This window comes from Pongo pygmaeus, chromosome 1 (genome assembly GCF_028885625.2).
Source record: "Pongo pygmaeus isolate AG05252 chromosome 1, NHGRI_mPonPyg2-v2.0_pri, whole genome shotgun sequence".
Lineage (NCBI taxonomy): Eukaryota > Metazoa > Chordata > Mammalia > Primates > Hominidae > Pongo > Pongo pygmaeus.
Genome location: NC_072373.2, coordinates 82,131,731 through 82,157,545, shown reverse-complemented (window position 1 = coordinate 82,157,545; position 25,815 = coordinate 82,131,731). Strand labels below are relative to the sequence as shown.

Here is a 25,815-nt window from a genome sequence, read left to right as displayed (position 1 = left end):
CCTCCTGTTGGAGGGGGGCCGAGGGAGGAGACTATTGCTGATCTTTGGATGTTCTGGTTAGTCTAAGAAGGAGAGTATGAGGCGAGCTCCGGCCCGGGTGCGGCCGGGCTTCGGAGGCCCAGGCGCCGCTGCTGCCACCGCCATCTAACGCTGCGCCCTGGAGGCCCGGCGCGCGGATGGTGCCAGTGCGGCTCGGGTGTTGAAACGGGTGTCCCCTCCCCCTTCTCCCCTCCCCCACGCGGTGGTCTCCCCTCCCACCCGGCTCAGGCAGAGCCATGTCTCGGGGTGGCTCCTGCCCACACCTGTTGTGGGACGTGAGGAAAAGGTCCCTCGGGCTGGAGGACCCGTCCCGGCTGCGGAGTCGCTACCTGGGTGAGCGGGGGCCCCGGGGCGGGGGCGCTGAGGTCGCCGCCTAGAGTGGGGGAGGGGGCACGCTGCCGGGTCTGTTGGAGGTGGGACGGCGTTTCGGCGGAGGCGCCCGGAGACTCTGGGGTGTTGGGTGGGGCCTCGGTCGCCGAGTCCCGTGCCGGTGCCTCCCCCAGTCAAGCCCCCTGTGCATGCTGCCGGCCGCCGCCCTTGCTGGGTTTTCCTCGGAGGACCGGGCCGTGGGCAGAAGGTACTGGCTTGTAAAGGTGTTGGGGTCGCTAATGGGTTGGGACTCAGGGGACTTGCGGAACCTCCAGGAGCTGCCGCGTTTAGAGCAAAAGTTAGCTCTTTTGCTCTTTTCCAGCGCGCTTTCCCCGCTCAGCCGAAGAACCTAAGTTGTTGCCCACCCTCCCCTTCAATCTCCAGAGGGTTTAGGTGTCGGCTGCGACGCGTTGACCACCCTCAGGGACTTCACGCTCCAGACAGAATCCGTGTAAACTGTTTTTGCGGCGCTGAGCCAAAACCTAAAAGTGATAGCTGAGCTCTCCCCACCCCCGCGCGCTCTCCCAGTTCCACTCTGCTCTTCAGTTCGTTTTGACCGCTTAAAGGTGGTGTAGGATTTCACGTTCCTCTTCCCACCCCTGGAAAACACACTTGGCATTTACAGTTTCTTAGTTAAGCTTTCTAAAAACAACCTTCAGTACTTGAGGGAACAGTATTCCACTTTTTTCGTTTTGCATAACATTTTTTTTTTTTTTTTAGGATTCTAGGTCACACCCGAGTCAACTAAAAAGTTTGGTTTCTTAAACATGGACGTACTTACTAAAGGTCTTTTTTGTTTCTTCCTGTATACTCTTCATTACTCTTTCTTTCTATTTGGAGATACGGCAAACATCAAATAAAATTTTTTTATTTCCAGTTTTGCCACTTGCTAGGTAAAAAGTGTTTGTTGCTGTCATTTGTTTTTGATTTCAAGTAAAGAGAAGAAAATGAAATCTCATTACAGCCAACAGTTCTGGTTTGTAAATTATTTAAGAAAAGTTAGCATGCAATTTTTTAATTCTTGCTTTTTAGTGTCTTAAGTAAAATACGAATACATTTTGTTTATAAAAACTCAATAAAAATGAAGCAAAAATCCCTTTGATCCCTCCCATTCAATTTCACTCCGCCACCCTTAGAAATATTTTCTGTTTTCTGAATATTCTTCCAGACCTTTTTGTTTGCATTCTTACAAGTACATATGTACATGTACAAATGCTAGGGTATGTGTGTGTTTTGTGTGTGTGTGTGTGAGACACTTGAATGCATGGTGTCATACTGTAAACACTGTTTTCACTTCTCCACATTTTGGAGATCTTTCCATGGCAGTAAAAATAGATTGATTCTGTCTTTTAAATTATTACATAGTAGGTAACATTATGAAGTACCATAGGGTACTCAACCTTTCTTCAAGTGGACGTTCGCCCTTACAGCATTTTAATGAACATCATTCTACAAGCTTCTGTGCATTTGTTGTAGGATAAGTACCTAGAGTGGTGATTAATCATTTTAAAATTGAACATAGCTAGAGTCTACTTTTTAAAACTATTTACCAAAAAAAGTGTGCAGTATTTCTTTTAGAATTTATTTGCGGAGAAATAATTTTAGCTTAATGAAACAAACGTTAACATTGTTTTGCATGGATACATTTATAATTTTGTCCTTTATCTCAGTTGGACAGTTTACGTACTTGTATATAGTTCTATATTTTAGTGTTTTCTTTTGGTTCAGTTACTTCAGTTATATCTACAAACGAGTTAATTAAAATATAACAAAACCGTATACTTTCTTTCCCCCCTCCTACTCCAACTCCCTAATGGAAATGGAATTTGTGTATTGGGTCTAGGGGAATTGAAGGGTTCACTGACTATATTAGAAAGCCTGAATTACAGTTTTTCAAATGTATATGTATACAAACAGGGAGTTCTTTATCTTAAATAATATTTTAGATACGATAATATATACGCTTAAAATAGGACATTTTTGGAATGACTTCCTTTAAAAGTGGTTTTCTAAGTACTTGAAAATACTTTTTGAAAGTATCGAAACTTGAAAATGTTTGCAAAGAACTAGTTTATTGGCCTTTACCCTTAGTAGACCTTTACACTGTTATTCAACTCTTCTGTACTACAATGCTAATCTTGGCTTTGCATTCAGGAAACAGCAAAATCCACATTGGTAATGTTTGAATTAGTGATGGGTTTTTTTAAAAAATGACTTTCCCTCCCAATTTTATTGGGGTATAATTGACAATTAAAAATTGTTATATTTAAGGTATAGGACTTGATAACTTCATACACAATCAAGTTAATTAACATATCCATCATGTCACATAATTACCATCTTTTTTTGTGTGTGGTGATAAAATGACTTTATTATTATTATTAATTTTATTTTTTTATTAGGTAAAATGACTTTTTAAAGTATAGTACTCTTGGCCAGGCGCGGTGGCTTATGCCTGGAATCTCAGCACTTTGGGAGGCCAAGGCGGGTGGATCACTTGAGGTCAGGAGTTTGAGACCGGCCTGGCCAACATGGTGAAACCCTGGTCTCTACTAAAAATACAAAAATTAGCCGGGCGTGGTGGCGTACGCCTGTAGTCTCAGCTCCTTGGGATTTGAGAATAGCTTGAACTTGGGAGGTGGAGGTTGCAATGAGCCAAGATTGCACCACTGCACTCCAGCCTAGGCGACAGAGGGAAACTCTGTGTCATAAATAAATAAATAAATAAAATAAAGTATGGTACACTCATAAAGCCTTCCTTTTAAAAGTCAAATTCCAAGTTAGGATTTTCCTAAGGAAATAGATTCCTTTTTTAAAAGACTTCAATATTTAAACATTATGATTGTGTATCTACAGGGTTGTAGATTTAAGTATTTTTCTCATACATTTTCATTATTTGTATTTCTACAGATTTTTAGCAGTGAATTACTGCTAAATAGTAAAATTGGGATAAATTTTACTATTTAGCAGTAATAGTACAATGGATAAATTTTTCTCGTAGCATTTACATTTCCAGTTATTTCACCATAGCATGTGCCCTTTCAATGGTAATATTCAAGCTTTGTAATTGATTTTACTTAAACTAATTAATTACCTCCTTTCTTCCCATCAAAGAAAATTACACGTCACAAAACTTCCTATTATGTTGTGGGAATGAAGATGAATAATTTCCCCTATGTTATTTATGATTAAAAGATGTGTTTACTTAGAGCTCCCAAATCCACAAGATTCACCTGGGCCAATAGAGTGTTGTTTTAGACTAGCATGGATTTAGAGGGTAGGCCAGGGATTTTAATCTTCGTGAGCCTGATCTAAATTTCAATGTAGGATTCTTTTTTTTGGTGGGAGGCGGGGGGCAGGGTGAGGCAGGGTCTTGCTCTGTCCCTCAGGCTGGAGTGCAGTGGCACCATCATGGCTCACTGCAGCCTCCACGTCCTGGGCTCAAGGCCATTCTCCCACCTCAGCCTCCTGGAATTTTTTTTTTTTTTTTAAAGAATAATTATGAAAGTCAAAGATACCTGTAGGTTTAAATGTTTAAATGTAATAGTTTCTCAAATTACTGTATACTAGGTGTAGAGTAGTGCTTTTGGAAATCAGTGATTTATTAGCCACACAGATTTTATTATCCCATATATATACGATTTTGTAAAGATAAACATTGTTAATAAAAAAAACTATTATTTCAATACATTGCTTGTTTCTACTCATATTTCTTTCCTTTTGGACAGACACTCCTACAACTTTCTAACCCTTCTAAATTAAAAGATAGTAATTGATAAAAAAGTAATTTTAAGGTACTTCTCAAGTACCTTATTGTAATGTATAAAATGTGTAAATTATGATTAGGTAGCCAGTGACAATTTTTTAGTGGAGATTGAATCTCATCTTTTTGTAAGGGGTTTATGAAGTCAATGTCCTTTGAATATCATTAGAGTCAGTATGTACTGAAATGGATAATTTTGCGTGTAGATTACTTTTTAGTGCATCTTGAATACATCTACATTCTAGATTACCAGGTTCTTCATAATATGTTGCCAAGTTACAGTGTATTTATTATATGAAGATTAGTAACTTCTGACTTTTGCCTCTTTTTTTAGCCATTGGGGAAAAGTTAGTGGAATATTTGTATTTTGTTTCTTTAGTCTTGAAATTTCAATGAAAGCTGAAAAATGTATGATTTTAGTATTGAAAAATGACAGTCAATTGTGACAAACGTAAGGTACACTGATAATTCCTTAAGGCAGGACACCAAAGGCATATAAGCAATCATAACAACCATAGACACTATGATAGCTCTACTGTGGGTTTCATTGCTTCCTAAAATAGGATGAATCAAGTTATAAGTGCTTAGAAGGTTTAGAAGCTTCTGGTAGCATAGAGCTTATGTTACAAGTATGCTTTAGGTCAGTGTTTTAAAAATGTTTTTAAAATGATCCATGATAAAAATACATTTATGTGGCAACCTGTGATATACACAATGAAAATAAAGGATTCTCTAGGTGTATATGTAAGCCTTACTAGATAGGATGCATTCTGTTTTTTTTTCATATTGTTACAACTGTTGGTATTGAACTGGTAGAATATGCACTAATGAGTCTCAGCTTGAGGTTTGGAAAATTGTTCTAGATGGTGTGTAGTTCTTGTAATTTAATGTTGCTTCAGGTTTAAGGTGGGCAGGCTTCCCCAAGTACTTGAAGGAGATTAAAAAAAATTTTTTTTAAACACTGCTGATGGCTCACAGGGAAAATGTAAATAGTGAAACTTCATGTACATCTTGGACAAAATAACTAGGGTTGAACACTTTTAAATCTTCTTGGATAGATATCTATCGTGGGATTGCTGACTTGTATGGTAAGTATGTTTAACTTGATAAAAAACTTCCAGACTGTCTTCCAAAGTAATTCTACCATACTGCATTCCCACCAGCAGTATGTGAGAGTTCCAGTTGCTCCACATTCTCATCAGCATTTGGTGTAGTGAGTCTTCCTAATTGTAGCCTTCATGGTAGGCGTGTAGAAATATATCATTGTTGTTTTAATTTGCATTTCTCTTTTTTTGTTTTTGAGACGGAGTTTCGCTCTTGTTGCTCAGGCTGGAGTGCAATGGCATGATCTTGGCTTACCGCAACGTCCTCCTGCCGCGTTCAAGAGATTCTGCTGCCTCAGCCTCCCAAGTAGCTGGGATACAGGCATGCGCCACCACGCCCAGCTAATGTTGTATTTTTAGTAGAGATGGGGTTTTGCCATATTGGTCAGGCTGGTCTCGAACTCCTGACTTCAGGTGATCCACCTGCTTCGGCCTCCCAAAGTGCTGGGATTACAAGCATGAGCCACTGCGCCTGGCCTTTAATTTGCATTTCTCTAGTGATTAATGATGTTGAGTATCTTTTTGTGGCTTTTATTTTTGTCATCCGTATAGTCTGGTTAAATGTTCAGGTTTACCTTTTTAATATTGTAAGAATTCTATAATTCTTTATATAACAGTCTTTAATCAGATATGTACTTTACAAATATTTTCTGTCAGTTTATGTCTTTTTCTTAACAGGTTCTTTTATAGTTCATACTTTTTATGTCCTATCTAAAAATCTTTACCTAATCCAAGGTAACAAAGATTTTTACTTTTTTTTTCCTGGAGATTTTCTCTTTTTACCTCTTACATTTAGGTCTGTGAACAATTTCGAGTTAAGTTTTACATATGTTGTAAGAGTCAAGTTTCATTTCTTTGCGTATTAATGTGCAATTGATCCAACAGTGTGTGTGAAAAGACTACTTTTTTCCCTTTGTTGAAAATCAATTGACCATAAATGTTTAAGTCAATTTCCTAGCCACATTCCATTGATCTAGCTTCATGTCTTTATACCGAGGATTGAAATCAGCTAGTGTGATACTTTAAACTTGGTCTTTTTTTTGAGACAGAGTCTTGCTCTGTCACCCAGGCTGTAGTGCAGTGGCTCGATCTCAGCTCACTACAAGCTCTGCCTCCTGGGTTCATGCCATTTTCCTGCGTCAGCCTCCCGAGTAGCTGGGACTACAGGCACCGGCCACCATGCCCGCCTAATTTTTTTGTATTTTTTAGTAGAGATGGGGTTTCACCGTGTTAGCCAGGATGGTCTCAATCTCCTGACCTTGTGATCCGCCCACCTTGGCCTACCAAAGTGCTGGGATTACAGGCGTGAGCCACCGCGCCCGGCCAAAATTTGGTCTTTTTAAAAAAAATTTATAGTTATCCTGGCTATTCTGAACCCTTTCCATTTCCATAAAAATTTTAGAACCAGCTTGTCAATTTCTACAAAAAGACTTGGGATTTTGTGTTGAATCTATATATTATTTCAGGGAGAACTGACATGTTTACAATAGTGAATCTTCTCATCTGTGGTTCTGGTTTGTCTCCGTGTATTAAGCATTCTTTGATTCTCTCAGCAGTGATTTATATTTTTTGGTGTTAAGTTTATCCTTAAATATTTCATATTTTTAATGCTATTTTAGATGATATTTTTATTTATTTTTACTTTTTATTTGTACAAATCTGTGGGTATATATGCAATTTTGTTACATGCATAGATTATGCTGCAGTTAAGCGAGGGCTTTTAAGGTATCCATCACCTGAATAACGTTCTTTGTACCCATTAACTAATTTCTCATCATCCTCCCACCTCCTCATTCTTCCACTCCATTATGTATCATTCCACTCTCTGCATCTGTGTGAACACATTTGTTTAGAACACACTTATGAGTCAGAACGTCATACTTGTCTTTGTGTGCCTGGTTTGTTTAACCTAAGATAATGACCTCTAGTTCCATCCACGTTGCTGTATATGACATGATTTCATTAATTTTTTTTTTTTTTTTTTGAGATGGAGTCTCACTCTGTCGCCCAGGCTGTAGCGCAGTGGCGAGATCTCGGTTCACTGCAAGTTCCGCCTCCAAGGCTCACGCCATTCTCCTGCCTCAGCCTCCTGAGTAGTTGGGACTACAGGTGCCCGCCACCACGCCTGACTAATTTTTTTTTGTATTTTTAGTGGAGACAGGGTTTCACAGTGTTAGCCAGGATGGCCTCAATCCCCCGACCTTGTGATCTGCCCGCCTCGGCCTCCCAAAGTGCTGGGATCACAGGGGTGAGCCACCGCGCCCGGGCTGATTTCATTCTTTCTAATGGCTGAATAGTGTATATGTACTACATTTTCTTTATCTGTTCATCCATTGATGGACACTTAGGTTGATTCCATATCTTTACTGTTGTGAATAGTGCTGCAGTAAACATACTGGTGCACATATCTTTTAGATATATTAATTTCTTTTCTTTTTTGTAAAAATCTAGTAGTGGGATTGCTGGATGGAAAGATAGTTCTATATTTAATTCTTGGAGAAATCTCCATACTGTTTTCCATAGAGGCTGTACTAATTTACATTCCCACCAATGGTATGTAAGAGTTCCCTTTTTTTCACATGATAACCAACATTGTTTGTCTTTTTAATAAAAGACATTCTGACTAGGATAAGGTGATATCTCATTGTGAATTTGATTTGCATTTCTCTTATGACTGGTAATGTTGAGCATTTTTTCATATACCTGTTGGGTGTATGCTTTTGAAAAATGTCTAGTCGTGTCTTTTGCCTACTTTTTAATAGGATTGTTAGATTTTTTTGGTTGTTGAATTGTTTGAGTTTCTTGTATAGTCTGGATATTAGTCCCCTGTTGGATGAATAATTTGCAAATATTTTCTGTCATTCAACAGGGTTGGTTGTCTCTTCAGTCTGTTATTTCTTTTGCCATGCAGAAGCTTTTTAGTTTAATTGAGTCCCATTTGTCTGTTTTCTAGTATCTTTATAGTTTTGGGTCTTACACTTAAGTCTTTAATCCACCTTGAGTTGATTTTTATGTATTAGTGAGAGATAAGAGTTCAATTGCATTCTTCTGCATATGGATATCTAATTTTCTCAGCACCATTGATTGAAGAGGGTTTCCTTTCCACAGTATATGTTCTTGTCGACTTTGTCAAACATCAGTTGGCTGCAAGTATGTGGCTTTATTTCTGGGTTCTCTATTCTGTTCCATTGACATGTGTGTCTTATTTTTATACCAGTAACCTGCTGTTCTGGTTAGTATAGTCTTGTAATATAATTTGAAGTTAGATAATGTGATGCCTCCAGCTTTATTCTTTTTGCTCAGCATTGCTTTGGCTATTGGGGCTTCTTTTGGTTCCATAAGAATTTTAGGATTGTTTTTTCTAATTTTGCAAAAAATTAACTTGGTATTTTGATAGGGATTGTATGGAATCTGTAGGTTGCTTTGTCCAGTATGGTCATTTTAATGATATTCTTCTGAATATCCAGTGATCATGGGATGTTTTTCCATTTGTGTCATGTATAATTTCTTTTAGCAGTGTTTTGTAGTTCTCCTTGTAGGGATTTTACCTCTGGTTAAATATATTCCTAGTTTATGTATGTGTGTGTTTATAATTTCTTTTTTTGTTTTTTCTTTTTTGAGACGGAGTCTCACTCTGTCACCCAGGCTGGAGTGCAGTGGCACAATCTCAGTTCACTACAACCTCCGGCTCCCAGGTTCAAGCGATTCTCCTGCCTGAGCCTCCAGAGTAGCTGGGACAACAGGTGCGCACCACTATGCCCAGCTAATTTGTGTGTGTGTGTATTTTTAGTAGAGACAGGGTTTCACCATGTTGGCCAGGATGGTCTTGATCTCTTGACCTTGTGATCCACCCGCCTTGGCCTCCCAAAGTGCTGGGATTACAGGCGTGAGCCACCACACCTGGCCTTTTTTTTTTTGTTATTTGTAGCTATTGTAAATGGGATTGTGTTCTTGATTTGGTTTTCATCTTGAATCATTATTGGTGTGTAGAAACACTACTAATTTTTGTATGTTGATTTTGTATCTTGCAAGTTTACTGAATTCATTTACCAAATCTAAGAGTTTTTTTTTTTTTTTTTTTTTTTGAGACAGAATTTCATTCTGTTGCCCAGGCTGGAGTGCAATGGCACAATCTCAGCTCACTGCAAGTTCTGCCTCCTGGGTTCAAGTGATTCTCCTGCCTCAGCCTCCTGAGTAGCTGGGATTACAGGCATGTGCCACCACACCCAGCTAATTTTTGTAGTTTTAGTAGAGACAGGGTTTCACCATGTTGGCCAGCTGGTATTGAACTACTGACCTCAGGTGATCTGCCCACCTCAGCCTCCCAAAGTGCTGGGATTACAGGCATGAGCTACCGTGCCCAGCAAATCTAAGAGTTTTTGTGGGGAGTCTTTAGGTTTTTCTAGATATAAGATCATATCATCAGGAAACAGGGATAATTTGACTCCTTCCTTTATAATTTTGATGCCTTTTGTTTCATTCTCTTGCCTGATTGCTCTGGTTAGGACTTCCAATACTATATTGAAGAGTGGTGAAAGTAGGCATCCTTGTTTTCTTCCAGTTCTTAAAGGAATGCTTTCAACTTTTCCCTATTCAGTATGATGTTAGTTACAGGTTTATGATATATGGCCTTTATTATTTTGAGGTATGATCTTTCTATGCCTAGTTTACTGAGGGTTTTTCTTATGAAGGGACTTGAATTTTATTAAATGCTTTTTTCACGTCTATTAAGATGATCATATGGTTTTTGTCCTTCATTCTGTTGATATGATGTATCACATTTATTGATTTGCATATGTTGACCCATCCTTGCATTCCTGGCATAAAACCCACTTGATCATGGTGTATTATCTTTTTGATTTGGTGTTGGATTTGGTTTGCTAGTATTTTGTTGAGGATTTTTGCATTTGTGTTCATTAGTCTGTAGTTTTCTTTTTATTCTGTATCCTTTGTTTTGTGTCCTTCTTTGGTTTTGTTATCAGGGTGATAATGGCCTTATAGAATAAGTTAGGGAGAGGGCTGTCCTTGATTTTTTGGAATTGTTTCAGGAGTATTGATATTACTTCTTCTTTGTACATTTGGTAGAATTGGGCTGTGAAGCCATCTGGTACTGGGCTTTTCTTTGTTGGGAGATTGTAAAAATTACTGATTAATTCTTGCTGCTCATTATTGGTCTGTTCAGATTTTCTGTTTCTTTCTGGTTCAATCTTGGTAGGTTGTGTTTTTCTGGGAATGTATCTATTTCCTGTAGGTTTTCTAGTTTATGAGTATATGGTTCATTATAGTCTGTGATGATCTTTGTACTTCTGTGGAATCAGTTGTAATGTCTCCTTTTTCATTTCTGATTTTATTTGGCTCTTCTCCCTTCTTTTCTTGGTTAGTCTGGAAAGTGGTTTATCAATTTTTTTTATCTCTTTGAGGAACCAGCTTTTCATTTCATTGACCTTTTGTGGTTTTTTTTTTTTTGAGTCCATATTTCATTTAGTTCTGCTCTGATCTTTATTTCTTTTCTTCTGCTAGTTTTGGGTTTGGTTTGTTCTTGCTTTTCTGGTTCCTCGAGGTGCGTTCTTAGATTATTAATTTGTAATCTTTCTCCTTTTTGATATAGGAATTTATTACTATGTTCTTCTTAGCACTGCTTTTGCTGTATCCCACAGGTTTTGGTATGTTGTGTTTCCATTTTCATTTGTTTCAAAAACATTTTTTAAAATTTCTGTCTTAATTTCTTCGTTGACCCTATTGTCATTCAGGAGCATGTTGTTTAATTTCTTTGTATTTGTAAGGTTTGTAAATTTTCTCTTGGTATTGATTTCTAGTTTTATTCTGCTGTTGTCTGGGAAGGCACTTGATGTGATTTCAATTTTAAAAAATTTGTTGAGACTTTGTTTTGTGGCTTAACATATGGTCTGTCTTGGAGAATGTTCCATATGCTGATGAAAATATTGTATATTCTGCAGTTGTTGGATAGAATGTTTTGTAAATGTCTGTTAAGTCCATTTGGTCTAAAGTCCAGTTTAAGTCCAGTGTTTCTTTGCTGATTCTTTGTCTAGATGATCTGTATAATGCTGTAAGTGGGGTGTTGAAGTTTCACACTATTGTGTTGCAGTGTATCTCTTTCTTTAGGTCTAGTAATACTTGTTTTATGACTCTCAGTACTCCACTGTTGGGTGCAAATATGTATTTAGAATTGTTACATATTCTTGCTGAATTGGTCTCTTTAATATTACATAACGACTTTCTTAGTCCTTTTTTTTTTTTTTTTAACTGTTTTTAGATGGTTTTTTCTCTTGCCATTTTTAGGATTCACTCTTTCACTTTGACTTCAGACAGTCTGATTATAATGTTGGAGACCTTTTTACACTGTATTTGTCTGGTGATTGCTGAGCCTCTCATATCTGGATCTCTGAATCTCTTAACTAGCAGTCATCTGTCCTGTGCTGTGCCAAGGATGAAATAATTCTGTGTTTTGTCTCTCCTTGGTAGAGTTTGTCACCCCCAAGTAAGAACTAAGGCTCTGAGAAAATAAGTTTTGCCCAGCCTAAGTGTAGTATGTTCAAGTCAGATATTTAAACCTAATTCCAACATTTCTTGCCCCAACCATCTCTGTAAGTAATAATTCTCAACTAGTCTAGTAAAGGAGATAGGTATGTGAATAAATAAATTACAAAATTGTAATTTCTTTAATGGTTTAATGATTACACAACCATTAAAAATGAGCAATAGCTGTATATTTATTGTCATTGAAATACATTCACCATGTGTTATTTTATTTTATTTTTTTGAGATGGAGTCTCACTCTCTTGCCCAGGCTGGAGTACAGTGGCACGATCTCAGCTCACTGCAGCCTCTGCCTCCCAGGTTCAAGCGATTCTCCTACCTCAGCCACCCGAGTAGGTGGGACTACAGGTGCCCGTCACCACACCCGGCTAATTTTTGTATTTTTAGTAGAGATGGGGTTTCGACATGTTGATCAGGCTGGTCCTGAACTCCTGACTTCAGGTGATCCACCCACCTCGGCCTCCCAAAGTACTGGGATTACAGGTGTGAGCCACCACGCCCAGCAATCACCATGTGTTATTGAGTGGTAATACAGATTCCAGAACAGAATGAATATCATGATCCCAGTCATTTATTCACTGATTCAGCAAACGTATATTGAATGCATACTTTGAGGCAGGCACTGTGTTAGGTATTTGGAATACATGGGTCAATAAAGCAGTGTTCTTACGGAGTTTATAACCTATTAATATAAAAGAATGCCAGAGTAGAGTCAGAATTATAAGAGGCAGCCTGAGGTACAGAAAGACTTGAGTTGGAAGCCACAATGGTAAGTTCATCCATAACAAGTGTGTAATTCTTGGGAGAAGATTCTTCATAGCTCTTTGGATTTCTGAACATCTTGGGAGCAGAGGCACTAGTCGTTTTGTTCTGGACTGTCTTCTCAGTGAGGTTTATATAGTGAATAGCCTTGGAATATATAACAATTCTAAATATATATTTGCACCCAACACTGGAATACTGAGAGCCTCTTGAGCCAAGGACAAATTTGTTGTTCAGTTTAATAATGTCTCCTTAGGGATAAAGGTCGGAGTTTTGCTTGATAAAAGATTTGGGTTCCCCAAGTTCAAGATTCGTCAGCTGTGATTAAAACCCATTATATGCACAGCATCTGTCCAGGCATCTTCAAGTTGCCCTATGAGACTTGGAGGACAAGAAAAACCAATATGAACCTGAAGCTCATACTGCTTGCCATACATGAGTAGTAAATTTTTTGCCTCTGACTTAGGAGTTTGGTGTCTTTTGCTAGCATCCAAGAAAGGTAGCAGTCCAGTTGGTTACCTTGCAAATAGGCCAGACCCTTCACAGCTTTTAATAGCATTCAGATGTGAGTTTATTTTAATTTTAATTTAAGGAAGCTCAGTTTTATTAAGGTACCGTTCTTATTTTATGGTGGCTTTTAGCTTCTATTTCTTGGTATTACGTTTAATTACTAAAAGGGTAGTGGATGTTTTTGCTAGTTTGCTCTAGAAGCACACTTTATGAGATGTCTGGATGATGCAATAAATTTTATCTCCAAAGTCATATATAAAAATGTCATTCAAAAGCTATCTATTTAACCACAATGTATTATGCCTCTATACATGTTCTAATGTGCAAACGTCATATATAAGAGTTCTTGCTAAAACAGCTTACTTTATCTTCTATTCTTAGGTTCTGCCACCATTTTCTCCAGACTGAAATGGCTAGAGCCATGTTTTCAAACGCAGGTTTTAAAATTTTGACAAAGTTTCCAATACTTTAATATTTTAATGAGTTTTAATTGCTGCCATATTGTTAATTTGAATACTTTGTTTCTTAACTCCTGTAACTCAATGAGATTACCAATCCTTTGACCAAAAGGAAATGAGTTTTTAAAAATTTATCTTTTTTACTGAAGTTAGAATGTTTTTACAAGCGAAAATCAGATCTGAAAAGTTACTTATCTAAAGTACAACCTACTTCATGAAAACATGTTACTGAATTTCTCTAGGTTGTTTTATTTCAGTAAGTTTAGAAACCATAGAGCATCTCCCTCCCCAAAATAAAAGCCCCCATAATTATCCATAATTTTTTTTAACTTATGTGTTCATCCTTTACCTAGCCATCTTACCAGTTAAATAACATGGAGAAAGAAGTAAAACAAATTGGCTTCAAGAGGCTCTTGATTTTGACATGGAATGGCAAGAAAGTGCAATAGAGAAATCTGCCCTTTGTGACAGTATACAGAAAGTATAGGCAGATACGATTTTATGAGAGATCTCATCAGCCTGATTACTTAATTATTGTTCTTTGTCGTAAATTCAGCCTTCTTTCATTACAGCTTCTGAATAAACATGCTTTTTGATCTGTTTGGTAAAGATGATTCATTCCTTAAAGGGACAGATTTCTCTTTTTCAAAGAAGGAACTTACTCTGTTTTTGCAGTATTTAAACTATTCTGCTATTGGTGGACATTTATGCTGATTTTTAATGCCAGATTTCATCATTGTAATGTTAACTTTAACATTTCTGAAATTGAGAAATGTTTAAAAATAGTTGGTACTTACTATTTCTGTTTGCCATCCTATTTAAAATTAAAAACCTTACTCCCTACCTCCAGTCATCTTTTATCTCTTTTTCCTGCTTTATTTTTCTGCATAGCACTATACTAACTTATAGCACTTATACCGATTATTTATTGTTTTTCTCCTCTCATAAGCAGGCAGAAATCTTTTTGTTTTATTTTACCACTGTAAAATATACTTTACCTGACACAGAGTGAGTACTCAATAAATATTTGTTGAATGAATGAATGAAGAAATGTACGAGTGTTTATTGTGGTCCAGATACTGTGCTAAGCCCTTTCTGTCCTTAAAATAACTACAAGCTGGGCGTGGTGGCTCACACCTGTAATCCTAGCAGTTTGGGAGGCCAATGCGGGTGGGTCAGTTGAGGTCAGGAGTTTGAGACCAGCCTGGCCAACATGATGAAATCCTGTCTCTACTAAAAATACAAAAGTTAGCTGGGCGTGGTGCTGTGTGCCTGTGATCCCAGCCACTCGGGAGGCTGAGGAAGGAGAATTGCTTGAATTTGGAAGGCAGAGGTTGCCGCGAGCTGAGATCGTGCCACTGCCCTCCAGCCTGGGCGACAGTGCGAGACTGTGTCTCAAAAAACAAACAGACAAAAAACTGCATGAGGTAGAGGTATTCTAATGAGGAAACTGAGTCTTAGGAGGAGGTTAAATTGCCCAGTATCACTCAGTTTATAAATGGTGGAGCTGAAATTAGAGCATGAATTTACTTTTCATGCCAGATCCTAGGCTCCTAATTTCTGTGTTATATTTTTCTCAGCATTTGTGTGATTTAATTTGTTCTTTCTTTTTAAACAGGAAGAAGAGAATTTATCCAAAGATTAAAACTTGAAGCAACCCTTAATGTGCATGATGGTTGTGTAAGTAATAGTTAATTCTCGACTCTGAAGGGCTTTGATATACTAAGTGTTTAAGTGTTTGATGAAATGTCCCAATCCTCCCAGAAAGGATTGTGACTATAATAAAATGGGAGAATAAAGTTTTACATTAAAATATAAAATTATATTTTGAATTTAGAAGAGTGTATGCAAGATTTTTTAAAGTGCAGATGAGTTTTCTAATATTATCGAAAGGCTTCCATCTCATTCACTGTACTGAAACTGCTTTTGTGACTTCATGTCTGCAAATGTAGTGTTGACTTCTTAGAAACTTTAGACATATCACTCAAACATATCCTCTGTTTTTTCATACTGTTTTTTTGTTTTTGTTTTTGAGACAGAGTCTTGCTCTGTTGCCCAGGCTGGAGTGCAGTGGCGCGATCTCGGCTCACTGCAAGCTCAGCCTCCCTGCAAGCTCTGCCTCCCAGGTTCACGCCATTCTCCTGCCTCAGCCTCCTGAGTAGCTGGGACTACAGGCACCCGCCACCACACCCAGCTAATTTTTTTGTATTTTTTAGTAGAGACAGGGTTTCACTGTGTTAGCCAGGATGGTGTTGATCTCTTGACCTCATGATCCTCCTGCCTCGGCCTCTCAGTGCTGGGATTACAGGCATGAGCCACCGTGCCCGTCCCATATCCTCTTTTTTGAAATACTTTTTCTCTTGGCTTTTGCTAACACCATACTCGCTTGGTTTTCTTCCTATTTCAGTCCGTTGACTTGCTACATCTTCTCTGTCTTAGCTGACTCCTCCACATATGTTCCTTCATGTGTTGGTTGCACGAAGACTCTGTCCTGCTACCTCCCACCCTCTTTTCTCTCCAGCTCAAAATGACCCTATCTAGTCCTATGGCTAAAAAAAAAAGAAAACATGACTTCTGCCTCTTCCCCGAGTTTATATATCCAACTTTCTACTTAACATGTCCAGTTGCATGTCTAATAGGCATCCCAAATTTAGCATATCCAAAACAGAGCTCTTTTCAATTTTTATTATAAAAATTTCAAATGTACTTTTCATGTACTTGTCACCTAGACTTAGTAATTATCAAGATTTTGCCATATTTTCTTTTCTATTTTATTTTCTTCCCCCATCCACCTTGCTGAAGATCCACCTTGCTGAAGATCCGCTTTGCTGAAGATATCATATTATTTTACCCTTATATGTAAGCCTAAAAAGCGATTGACATTTTCTTATATAACCAAAATGCCATTAGGTAATTTCATAATATTGACTATTTTCTCGGTATTATCTAATATATAGTCCATATTTTCCTTGTTTTAAAATGTCTTTTTATTGCTATTTGTTCAAAAGATGATCCAAGGACACCTCTGCCTTGTATATTTTATGCCTTATACCTAGAATTCTCTTCTCCCACTTACCTGTAAAGCTTACCTTCTCATTTTATTTAGCTCTCTTTTCAAATGTTGCCTACCAAAGCAGCACTCCCTGAATACCCTAATTAAATAGCATGCCACGCCTGGTCAGTATCTTTCTCCTTATATTATTGTTATTTTTGATAGTGCTTACTATCTGGCATTATAATTAACAAACCAATTTATTTGTTCATAGTCTACACTTTTGCCCCCCTGCCGTGGCATATTGGACCAAGAAAATACCTTCACAAATTTCTTGTTTAAATTTAGTATCAACAGGAATGCCTGAAACAGATGTGGCACTTTATGAATTATTCATTGACGAGACGAAGAGTATATTATGTGTTAGATTAATTATTATTATTATTTTTTGATATGGGGTCTTGCTCTGTCACCAAGGCTGGAGTGCAGTGGTGCAATCTTGGCTCACTGCAACCTCCGTCTCCCGGGTTCAAGCAGTTTTCCTGCCGCAGCCTCCCGAGTAGCTGGGATTACAGGCACCCACCATCACACCTGGCTAATTTTTGTGTCTTTAGTAGAGACTGAGTTTCACCATGTTGGCCAGGCTGGTCTTGAACTCCTGGCCTCAGGTGATCTGCCCACCTTGGCCTCCAAAAGTGCTGGGATTGCAGGTGTGAGCCACTGTTCCTGGCCCAACATTTTTTGCAAGTTTAAACATACCTTTGTTCTCTGCTTTCGTACTTCATTGGTGATCTGAGTGGGTACAGGATTCTAGGTTGGACATTATTTTCACTCTGTAGTTTTTTGTTTGTTTTGAGACTGAGTCTTACTCTGTCTTCCAGGCTGGAGTGGAGTGGCACACTCTCAGCTCACTGCAACCTCCACCTCCTGGGTTCAAGTGATTCTTGTACCTCAGCCTCCTGAGAAGCTGAGATTACAGTCTGCGCCACCATGCCTGGCTAATTTTTGAATTTTTAGTAGAGACGGGGTTTTGCTATGTTGGCTGGGCTGGCCTCGAACTCCTGACCTCAGGTGATCCTCCCAAAGTGCTGGGATTACAGGTGTGAGCCACTGCACCCCACCCACTCTGTAGTTTTCAAGGTTTATACAAATGTTTTCTAGTATTCACTTCGGCTGGTAAGACTGTTGCCAGCCTAATTACTTTTTGTTATTATATAATAACTTTAATTACTTTTGTGAATTACCCCATAGATTTGTGCTTAAATTTTTGTATTTTTAAGAGCTTTATTGAGATATGATCAGCTGTACATAATTAAAGTGTACTATTTGATATGTTTAACACATGTAAACATACACAAAGTCATCACCACATTCAAGATGATAAAATATCAATCATCCCCTAAAAAGTTTGCCCATGTGCCCTCTCATTCCTTACACATCACCCTCAACCCCAGTCAACCAGTGATCTCTATTCTGTCACTATAAATCAGTTTGCATTTTCTAGATTTTTAAATAAATGGAATCATTGACTATGTATCCTTTTTTCATTTGGCTTTTTTTACTTTAAATTTTACTTAGAACAATTATTTTGGGATTCATGTTGTTGAGTGTATCAATAATTTATTACTTTTTATTGCTGAGGAGCATTTATTGTATGGATAAATCATAATGTTTATATCTGTTCACCTGTCAGTGGACATTGGGTTGTATCCAGTTGAGGACTATTACAAATAAAGTTGCCATGAATATTCGTGTAGAGTCTTTGTATGAACATATGCTTTTATTCTTTTTTGATAAATACCTTTGAGTGGAATGAATGGGTCACATATGGTAGGTACCTGCTTAACTTGTTAAGAAACCAATTGTTTTCCAGTGTCATTGTACCGTTTAACATTCCCACTGTTAGTATGTAGAAACTCCAGTTGGTCCATGTCCTCACCAGCATTTGGTGTGGTCAGTTTTTTTTTTTTTAGACATTCTAACAGGCATCTAGTAGTATCATGTTGTGGTTACATTTCCTGCCCCGTTAATTTTTACATATTCATCTGTATTCTGGAAACTTCCTGAACTCTTATATTCATTCAAGTAGCTTTTTTTTCCTTAAGATTTTATAGGATATTCTATGTAAATAATCAAGTCATCTGAGAATTAAGATAGTTTTACTTCTTTTCTAGTCTGGATTCCTTTTATTTCGTTTTCTTGACTTATTTCACTGGTTAGTATTCTACTATAAGATTGAATAGAAGGAGTGGAATCAGCCATCCTTGTCTTGTTCTGATCTTAGAAGGAAAACAGGGTCTCCCTCTGTTGCCCAGATTGGAGTGCAGTGGCACAATCATAGCTCACTATAGCCTCAACCTCCTGGGCTCAAGCTGTCTTCCCACCTCAGCCTCCTGAGTTAGCTGGGACCATAGGTGCTTGCCAGCACCCCGGCAAATGTGTTTGTTTTTTGTAGAGGTGGGGTCTCATTATGTTGCCCATCTGGTCTTGAACTCCTGGGCTCAAGTGATACCTCCCACCTCAACCTCCCAGAGCAAAGTGCTAGGATTACAGGTATGAGCCGCTGTGCTTACCCTAAGAACATTGTCTCTTTCTATTTAGTATGATATCATCAGTTTTTTCATGGATGCTTGTTGTCAGGTTGAGGATGTTCTCCTCTATTACTAACTTGCTAAGAGCTATCATCATGAATCATTGCTGGATTTTGCCAAGTGTCTTTTTTTTTCTGGGAAATGTCTAACTATAATTCCATTTATTTAGTAAAAATAAACTATTCAGGGTATCTATGTCTTGAGTGAACCTTGTTTAATAGGTGTGTTTCACTGAATTTATTTTATGTAAATTGTTGAATTTATTGACATATAATTGTTCATAATATTCCCTTATGTTTTTAAGTATCTGTAGAATCTGTAGTGTATGTTACTGTGTTTCTCATTACTGATATTGGTAATATTTTCTCCATGTGTTTTCCTGATTAGTTTGGCTAGAGGCTTGTTAATTTTGTCTTCTCAAAGAACCAACCTCTGGTCTCATTAATTGTCTCCATTGCTTTTCTGTTTTCTATTTCATTGATTTCTGCAAATATATTTATTATTTGAGTCTTCTGCAGACTTTGGGTTTCATTTGCTCTTTGTTTTGTAATTATTTGAGTGGAAGCTGAGGTCATTGATATGAGACCGTTGTCTTTTCTAAAATAGAGGTTTTTTTGGTGCTGTAAATTTTCTTCTAAATATTGTTTTAGCTGTAATCCATAAATTGAGATATGTTGCATTTTTATTTTCACTGAGTTCAAAATACTTTTTAATTTATTTTGTAAAATCTTCTTTGACCATCTGTTATTTCTATGGCCATCTGTTATTTCTTAGTTTTCCAGCGTATCTTTATGTTAATGATTTCTGATTTAATTCCATTTTGGTCAGAGAACATACTTTCAATGACTTGTAGTCTTTATTTAAATATATTAAGATTTGTTTTGTGGCCCAGAATGTCGTCTTTATTGGTAAATGTTTCTTGTACACTTAAAAAATGTATATTTTGCCGTTTTTTAGTTGTTACAAGCATGATGATAAATCTGGTCCATGTACTGACATCTTGACTAAAAGTGGACATTTATTTTTTTTAAATTTAGATATGCTCACATACTATAAAATTGACCCATCTTAAGTGTTCAATTCGGTGGTTTTTAGTGTATTTGTAAGGTTGTGGAGCCATCACCACTATTTAATTCCTCTAATTTTATCATCTGAAAAAGAGTACCAATTATCAGTCACCATTTCCCCTCTATTTAGCAGTTAGCAATCACTAATACTTTCTGTCTCTACCAATGTGCGTATTCTGACATTTCATATAAATGGAATCATACAATATTGGCTGTTAATGTAAGGGTTCTTTCACTTAGTGTAATGTTTTCAAGGTTAATCCATGTTGTAGTATGTGTCAGTATTTCATTCCTTTTTATGATTGAATAAATATTTCATTGTACAGATATACCACATTTAATCTGTTCATCAGTTGTTGGATATTTGGGTTGTTTCCATTTTTTGGCAATTATGAATAATGCTGCTGTGAACATTTGTGTACAGATTTTTGTGTGTTGTAAGTTTTCAATTATCTTGGCTGTATACCTAGTTGCACAATTGCTAGGTCATATGGTAAACTGATATCTCACTTTTTGAGGAGGTATCAAAAATGTTTTCCAAAAAGCTGTACCATTTTACATTTCTGACAGCAACATATAGGGTTCCAGTTTCTTGACATCCTTGCCAACTCTTATTTTATGTTTGTTTAAAAAATTATTATAATCATCCTAGTGGATGTGAAGTGGTAATTTGTTGTGATTTTGGTTTTTATTTCCCTGATGACTAATGATGTTGAGCATCTTTCTATGTGCATATGAAGGTATGAGTCATTTACATATCTTCTTTGGAGAAATGTCTATTTAAATCCTTTACCTATTTTTAATTGGATTGTTTGTCTTTTTGTTGTTGAGTTGTGTTTGTATATTCTGGGACTCTTATCAGATATATGATTTGCAAATATTTCCCTTCGTTCTATGGGTTGTCTTTTCACCTTCATAGTGTCCTTTAATGTACAAAAGTTTTTAATTTTGGTGAAGTCTAATTTCTTTTTGCTGTTTGCTTGGGCTGTTGGTGCCGTATTTAAGAAACTTGCTTAATCACTGATCGTGAAGATTTATACCTGTTTTCTTCTAAGAGTTGTATAGTTTTAGCTCTTCTGTTTAGATCTTTGATCTATTTTCAGTTAATTTTTATATGGTATAAAGTAGGGGTCCAAGGTTTTTTTTGTTGTTGTTGTTTTTTTTTGATGGCAATTATCTAGTTGTCTCAGCTCCATTTGGTGAAAAGACTTTTCTTTCATTGAATGGTCTTAGATCTCTTGTCAAAAAATCACTTAACCATAAATAGAAGAGTTTATTTCTGAACTCTTAATTCCGTTACATTGATCTGTATGTCTTTGTTTTTGCCAGTACCACACAGTCTTGATTACTGTAGTTTTGTAATAAGTTTTTCTAGTTTTATTTTAGGTGATTTGGTTTTATGCCTGTGAACACTAAATAAATTCAAATAAGTAAATTTACACAGTGAAACTTAATGGCTCAGACATTTCATTGTAAAATATCAGAACATTGTGTTTGCTGAATGACAGTCAATATTTAACACTTTATTTTTAAATTTTTAGAACAGTTTTAGGTTCATAGCAAAATTGAGAGGAAGGTATGGGAATTTCTCATATATCCCCTGCCCACATACTTGCATAGCATTTTCCATTATCAACATCTTCCACCTGAGTGGTACATTTGCTATATTTCATGAGCCTACATTAATACATCATAATCCACCCAAAGTCCATAGTTTACAATAGGGCTCACTCTTGGTTTCAGACATCTTATGAGTTTGGACAAATGTATAGTGATATATATCCACCATTATAGTATCACGTGGAGTTGTTTCACTGCCTTAAAAATCTTCTGTGCTTTGCCTATTTATCACCCACCTTCCGAACTCCTGATGACCACTGATCTTTTTATAGTCTCCATAGTTAAGCCTTTTCCAGAATGTCATATAATTGGAATCACATAGTATGTAGCCTTTTCAGATTGGTTTTCTTTCACTTAGTAATATACATTTAAGTTTCCTCTATCTTTTCATAGCTTCTAGCTCATTTCTTTTTAGAGCTGAATAATAAATACTTCATTCTGTAGATGTACCACAGTTTGTCCATTCACCTGCTGAAGGACATCTTAGGTGCTTCCAAAAATTGGCAGTTATGAGTAAAGTTGCCATAAACGTTTGTGGGCAGGTGTTTGTGTGGACATACGTTTACGTTCGTGTGCAGGTGTATGTGTGGACATACGTTTTCAGCTCCTTTGGATAAATACCAAGGAACATGCTGTATTGTGTACGTTTAGTTTTTATAAGAAATCACCATTTGCCCTTCAAAGTGACTGTACAATTTTGCATTCCCACCAGCAATGAATATAAGTTCCTGATGCTCCACATCCTTGCCAGTATTTGATGATGTCAGTGTTCTCTATTTTGGCCATTCTAATAGATATGTAGTGCATTTCCCTGATAACATAGGATGTGGATTATCTTTTCATATGCTTGTTTGCAATCTGTGTATCTTTGCTGAGGTGCCTGTTATGGCCTTTGGCTCATTTCTTAATCAGATTGTTTCTTATTGTAGTGTTTTAAGAGTTCTTTATGTATTTTAGATAACACCACTTTATCAGATGTGTCTTTTGAAAGTATTTTCCCTGTCTTCTCATTTTCTTGACGTTGTCTTTTGCAGGGTAGAAGTTTTTAATTTTAATGAAGTCAGGCTTATCAATGATTTCTTTTATGGATCTTGCCTTGGTGTTGTACTTAATAAATTATCACCATACCCAAGGTCATCTGAGTTTTTTTCCTATGTTATCTTCTCAGAGGTTTATAGTTTTGTGTTTATATTTAGGTCTGTGATCTATTTTGAATTAATTTTTGTGAAGGGTGTAAGTTATGTGTCTAGATTTTATTTTTATTTTTATTTTTTGCATGTGAATATCCAGTTGTAGCAGCACCATTTGTTGAAAAGACTATCTGCATTGTGTTGACTTTACTCCTTTGTCAAAGGTCCGATGATCGTGTTTGTGTGGATCTGTTTCTGGGCTCTGAATTCTGTTTAGTTATCTGTTTGTCTGCTCTTTTGCCAATACCACGCTGTCTTATTTGGTGTAGCCTTACAGTAAAATTTTTATTATTATTATTATTATTTTTTTTTTTTGAGATGGAGTCTCGGCCTCTTGCCCAGGCTGGAGTGCAATGGCGCGATCTCGGCTCACGGCAGCCTCTGCCTCCTGGGTTCAAGTGATTCTCCTTCCTCAGCCTCCAGAGTAGCTGGGATTACAGGCACACGCCACCATGCCCAGCTAATTTTTTTGTATCTTTAGTAGAGGCGGGGTGGTCTCGAACCACCAGCCAGGCTGGTCTCGAACTCCTGACCTCGTGATCTGCCTGCCTTGGCCTCCCAAAGTTCTGGGATTACAGGCACCTTATAGTAAGTCTTGAAGTTGGGTAGTGTTAGCTATCTTGGGATTTTCCACTTATCTTTCTGTTACTGATTTTAGTTTAATTCCATTGTGGTCTAAGAGTAGACACTGTATGATTTTTATTCTTTTAAATTTGTTAAAGTGTATTTTAAGGCCTCAAATATGGTCTGTCTTGGTAAATGTTCCATGTGAGCTTGAGAAGAACAACTTTGTTCTTCTCCCTTAATATGCGTTGGCTAGCCCGAGTCTTCGGCATCTCTTATAAACTTTAGAATCAGTTTGTCAATACCCACAAAATAATTTGCTGAGATTTTGATAGGAATTGCATTGAATCTATAGAACAAGTTGGGAAGAATTGACATCTTGAAAATACTGAATCTTTCTATTTATTAATATGGAATAGCTCTTCATTTATTTAATTCTTTGATTTCTTTTACCAGAGTTTTATAATTTTCCTCATAGAAATCTTATACATATTTTATTCAATTTATACCTAAGTGTTTCATGTTTTGGAGTGCTAATGTAATGGTATTGTGTTTTAAAATTCAAATTCCACTTGTTCATTTCTGGTATTTAGGAAAATAATTGACTTTTTAATATTAACCTTGTATTCTATTACTTTGCTACAATCACTTATTAGTTTTGGGAGGGTTTTATTTTGTTTTGTTTTGTTTTTTTTGAAACAGATTCTCACTCTGTCATCCAGGCTGGAGTGCAGTGGTGCGATCTCGGCTCAATGCAAGCTCCGCCTCCCGGGTTCACGCCATTCTGCTGCCTCAGCCTGCCGAGTAGCTGGGACTACAGGTGCCCACCACCACACCCAGCTAAATTTTTGTATTTTTAGTAGAGATGGGGTTTCACCGTGTTAGCCAGGATGGTCTTGATCTCCTGACCTTGTGATCCGCCCTCCTTTGCCTCCCAAAATGCTGGGATTACAGGCGTGAGCCACTGTGTCCGGCCTCCAGGAAGATTTTTAAAATTTTATTTTCCATATAGATGATCTTGTTATCTGCAAAGACCATTTTATTTCTTTTCCAGTCTTCATACTTTTCCTTCCTTTTCTTGTCTTATTGCATTAGCTAGGACTTAAAGTATGGTGTTGAAATGAACTGGTGGTGAGAGAGGACGTCCTTGCCTTGTTTTTGATATTAGCAGGGAATCTTCTACAGGTTGAGTGTCTTTAATTTGAAAATCTGAAAATTGAAATGCTCCAAAATTTGAAACTTTTTGAGTGCCACATGATGCTCAAAGCATTTTGGATTTCAGAAATGCTGTAAAATTTCCTCTGAGAACTACTTTGTTGCACCTCACAGATTTTAATTAGCCTCGTTTTGATTTCATTGAATTCAAAATCTTTTAAAATTTCTCTTGAGATTTCTTCTTTGACCTATGTGTTATTTTGAACTTGTGTGTATTTTGGGATTTTCCAGTTATCTTTCTGTTACTGATTTTAGTTTAATTCCATTGTGGTCTAAGAGTAGACACTGTTTGATTTTTATTCTTTTAAATTTGGTAAAGTGTATTTTAAGGCCTCAAGTGTGGTCTGTCTTGGTAATGTTTCATGTGAGCTTTAGAGGACTGTATATTCTGCTGTTGTTGAATGAAGTAGTCTATAAATGTCCATTATATTCAGATAATTGATGGTTTTGAGTTTAACTGTGTCCTTACTGATTTTCTGCCTGCTAGGTGTGTCTGTTTCTGATAGAGGGAATTGAAGTCTCCAGGTATCATACTAGATTCATCTGTTTCTCTTTCTAGTTCTATCAGTTTTTGTCTCACATATTTTGATGCTCTGTTGTTAAGCACATACATATTAGGGATTGGGAAACTATGTTGTCTTGGGGAAACTGACCTCTTTATCGTTATGAAATACCCTTCTTTTTCCCTGATAATTTTTCTTGCTTTGAACTCTGGTCTGTCTGAAATTAATGTAACTACTCCTGTTTTCTTTTGATTTGTATTAGTATGATGTATGTTTCTCAATCCATTTACTTTTAATCCATATGGATCTTTATATTTAAAATGGATTTCTTGTAAACAACATATATTTGGATCTTGTTTTTTGATCCACTCCGACAGTCTCTGTCTTAATTTTTAGGCTGGGCACGGTGGCTCACCCCTGTAATCCCAGCACTTTGGGATGTCGAGGTGGGCAATCACCTGAGGTCAGGAGTTCAAGACCAGCCTGGCCAACATGGCAAAACTCTGTCTCT

The 25,815-nt window shown here is 37.1% G+C and overlaps 1 protein-coding gene across 14 annotated transcripts in view; it reads left to right on the top strand.

Moving 5' to 3' along the window:
• Positions 1-25,815, top strand: part of DCAF6 (DDB1 and CUL4 associated factor 6) — a 137,898-nt gene that overhangs the window by 145 nt on the left and 111,938 nt on the right. For 5 of the 14 annotated variants that reach the window (XM_054442531.2, XM_063649210.1, XM_054442524.2 and 2 more), the window contains exons 1-2: positions 23-372; positions 15,181-15,242. In XM_054442531.2, the coding sequence (XP_054298506.1) occupies positions 276-372; positions 15,181-15,242 (159 nt within the window). In that variant the 5' untranslated portion in view covers positions 23-275. Of the gene's footprint in view, positions 1-20; positions 373-447; positions 617-15,180; positions 15,243-25,815 lie in introns of those variants that run through there. The other 9 variants (XM_063649213.1, XM_063649194.1, XM_054442617.2 and 6 more) reach the window with 6 other exon arrangements.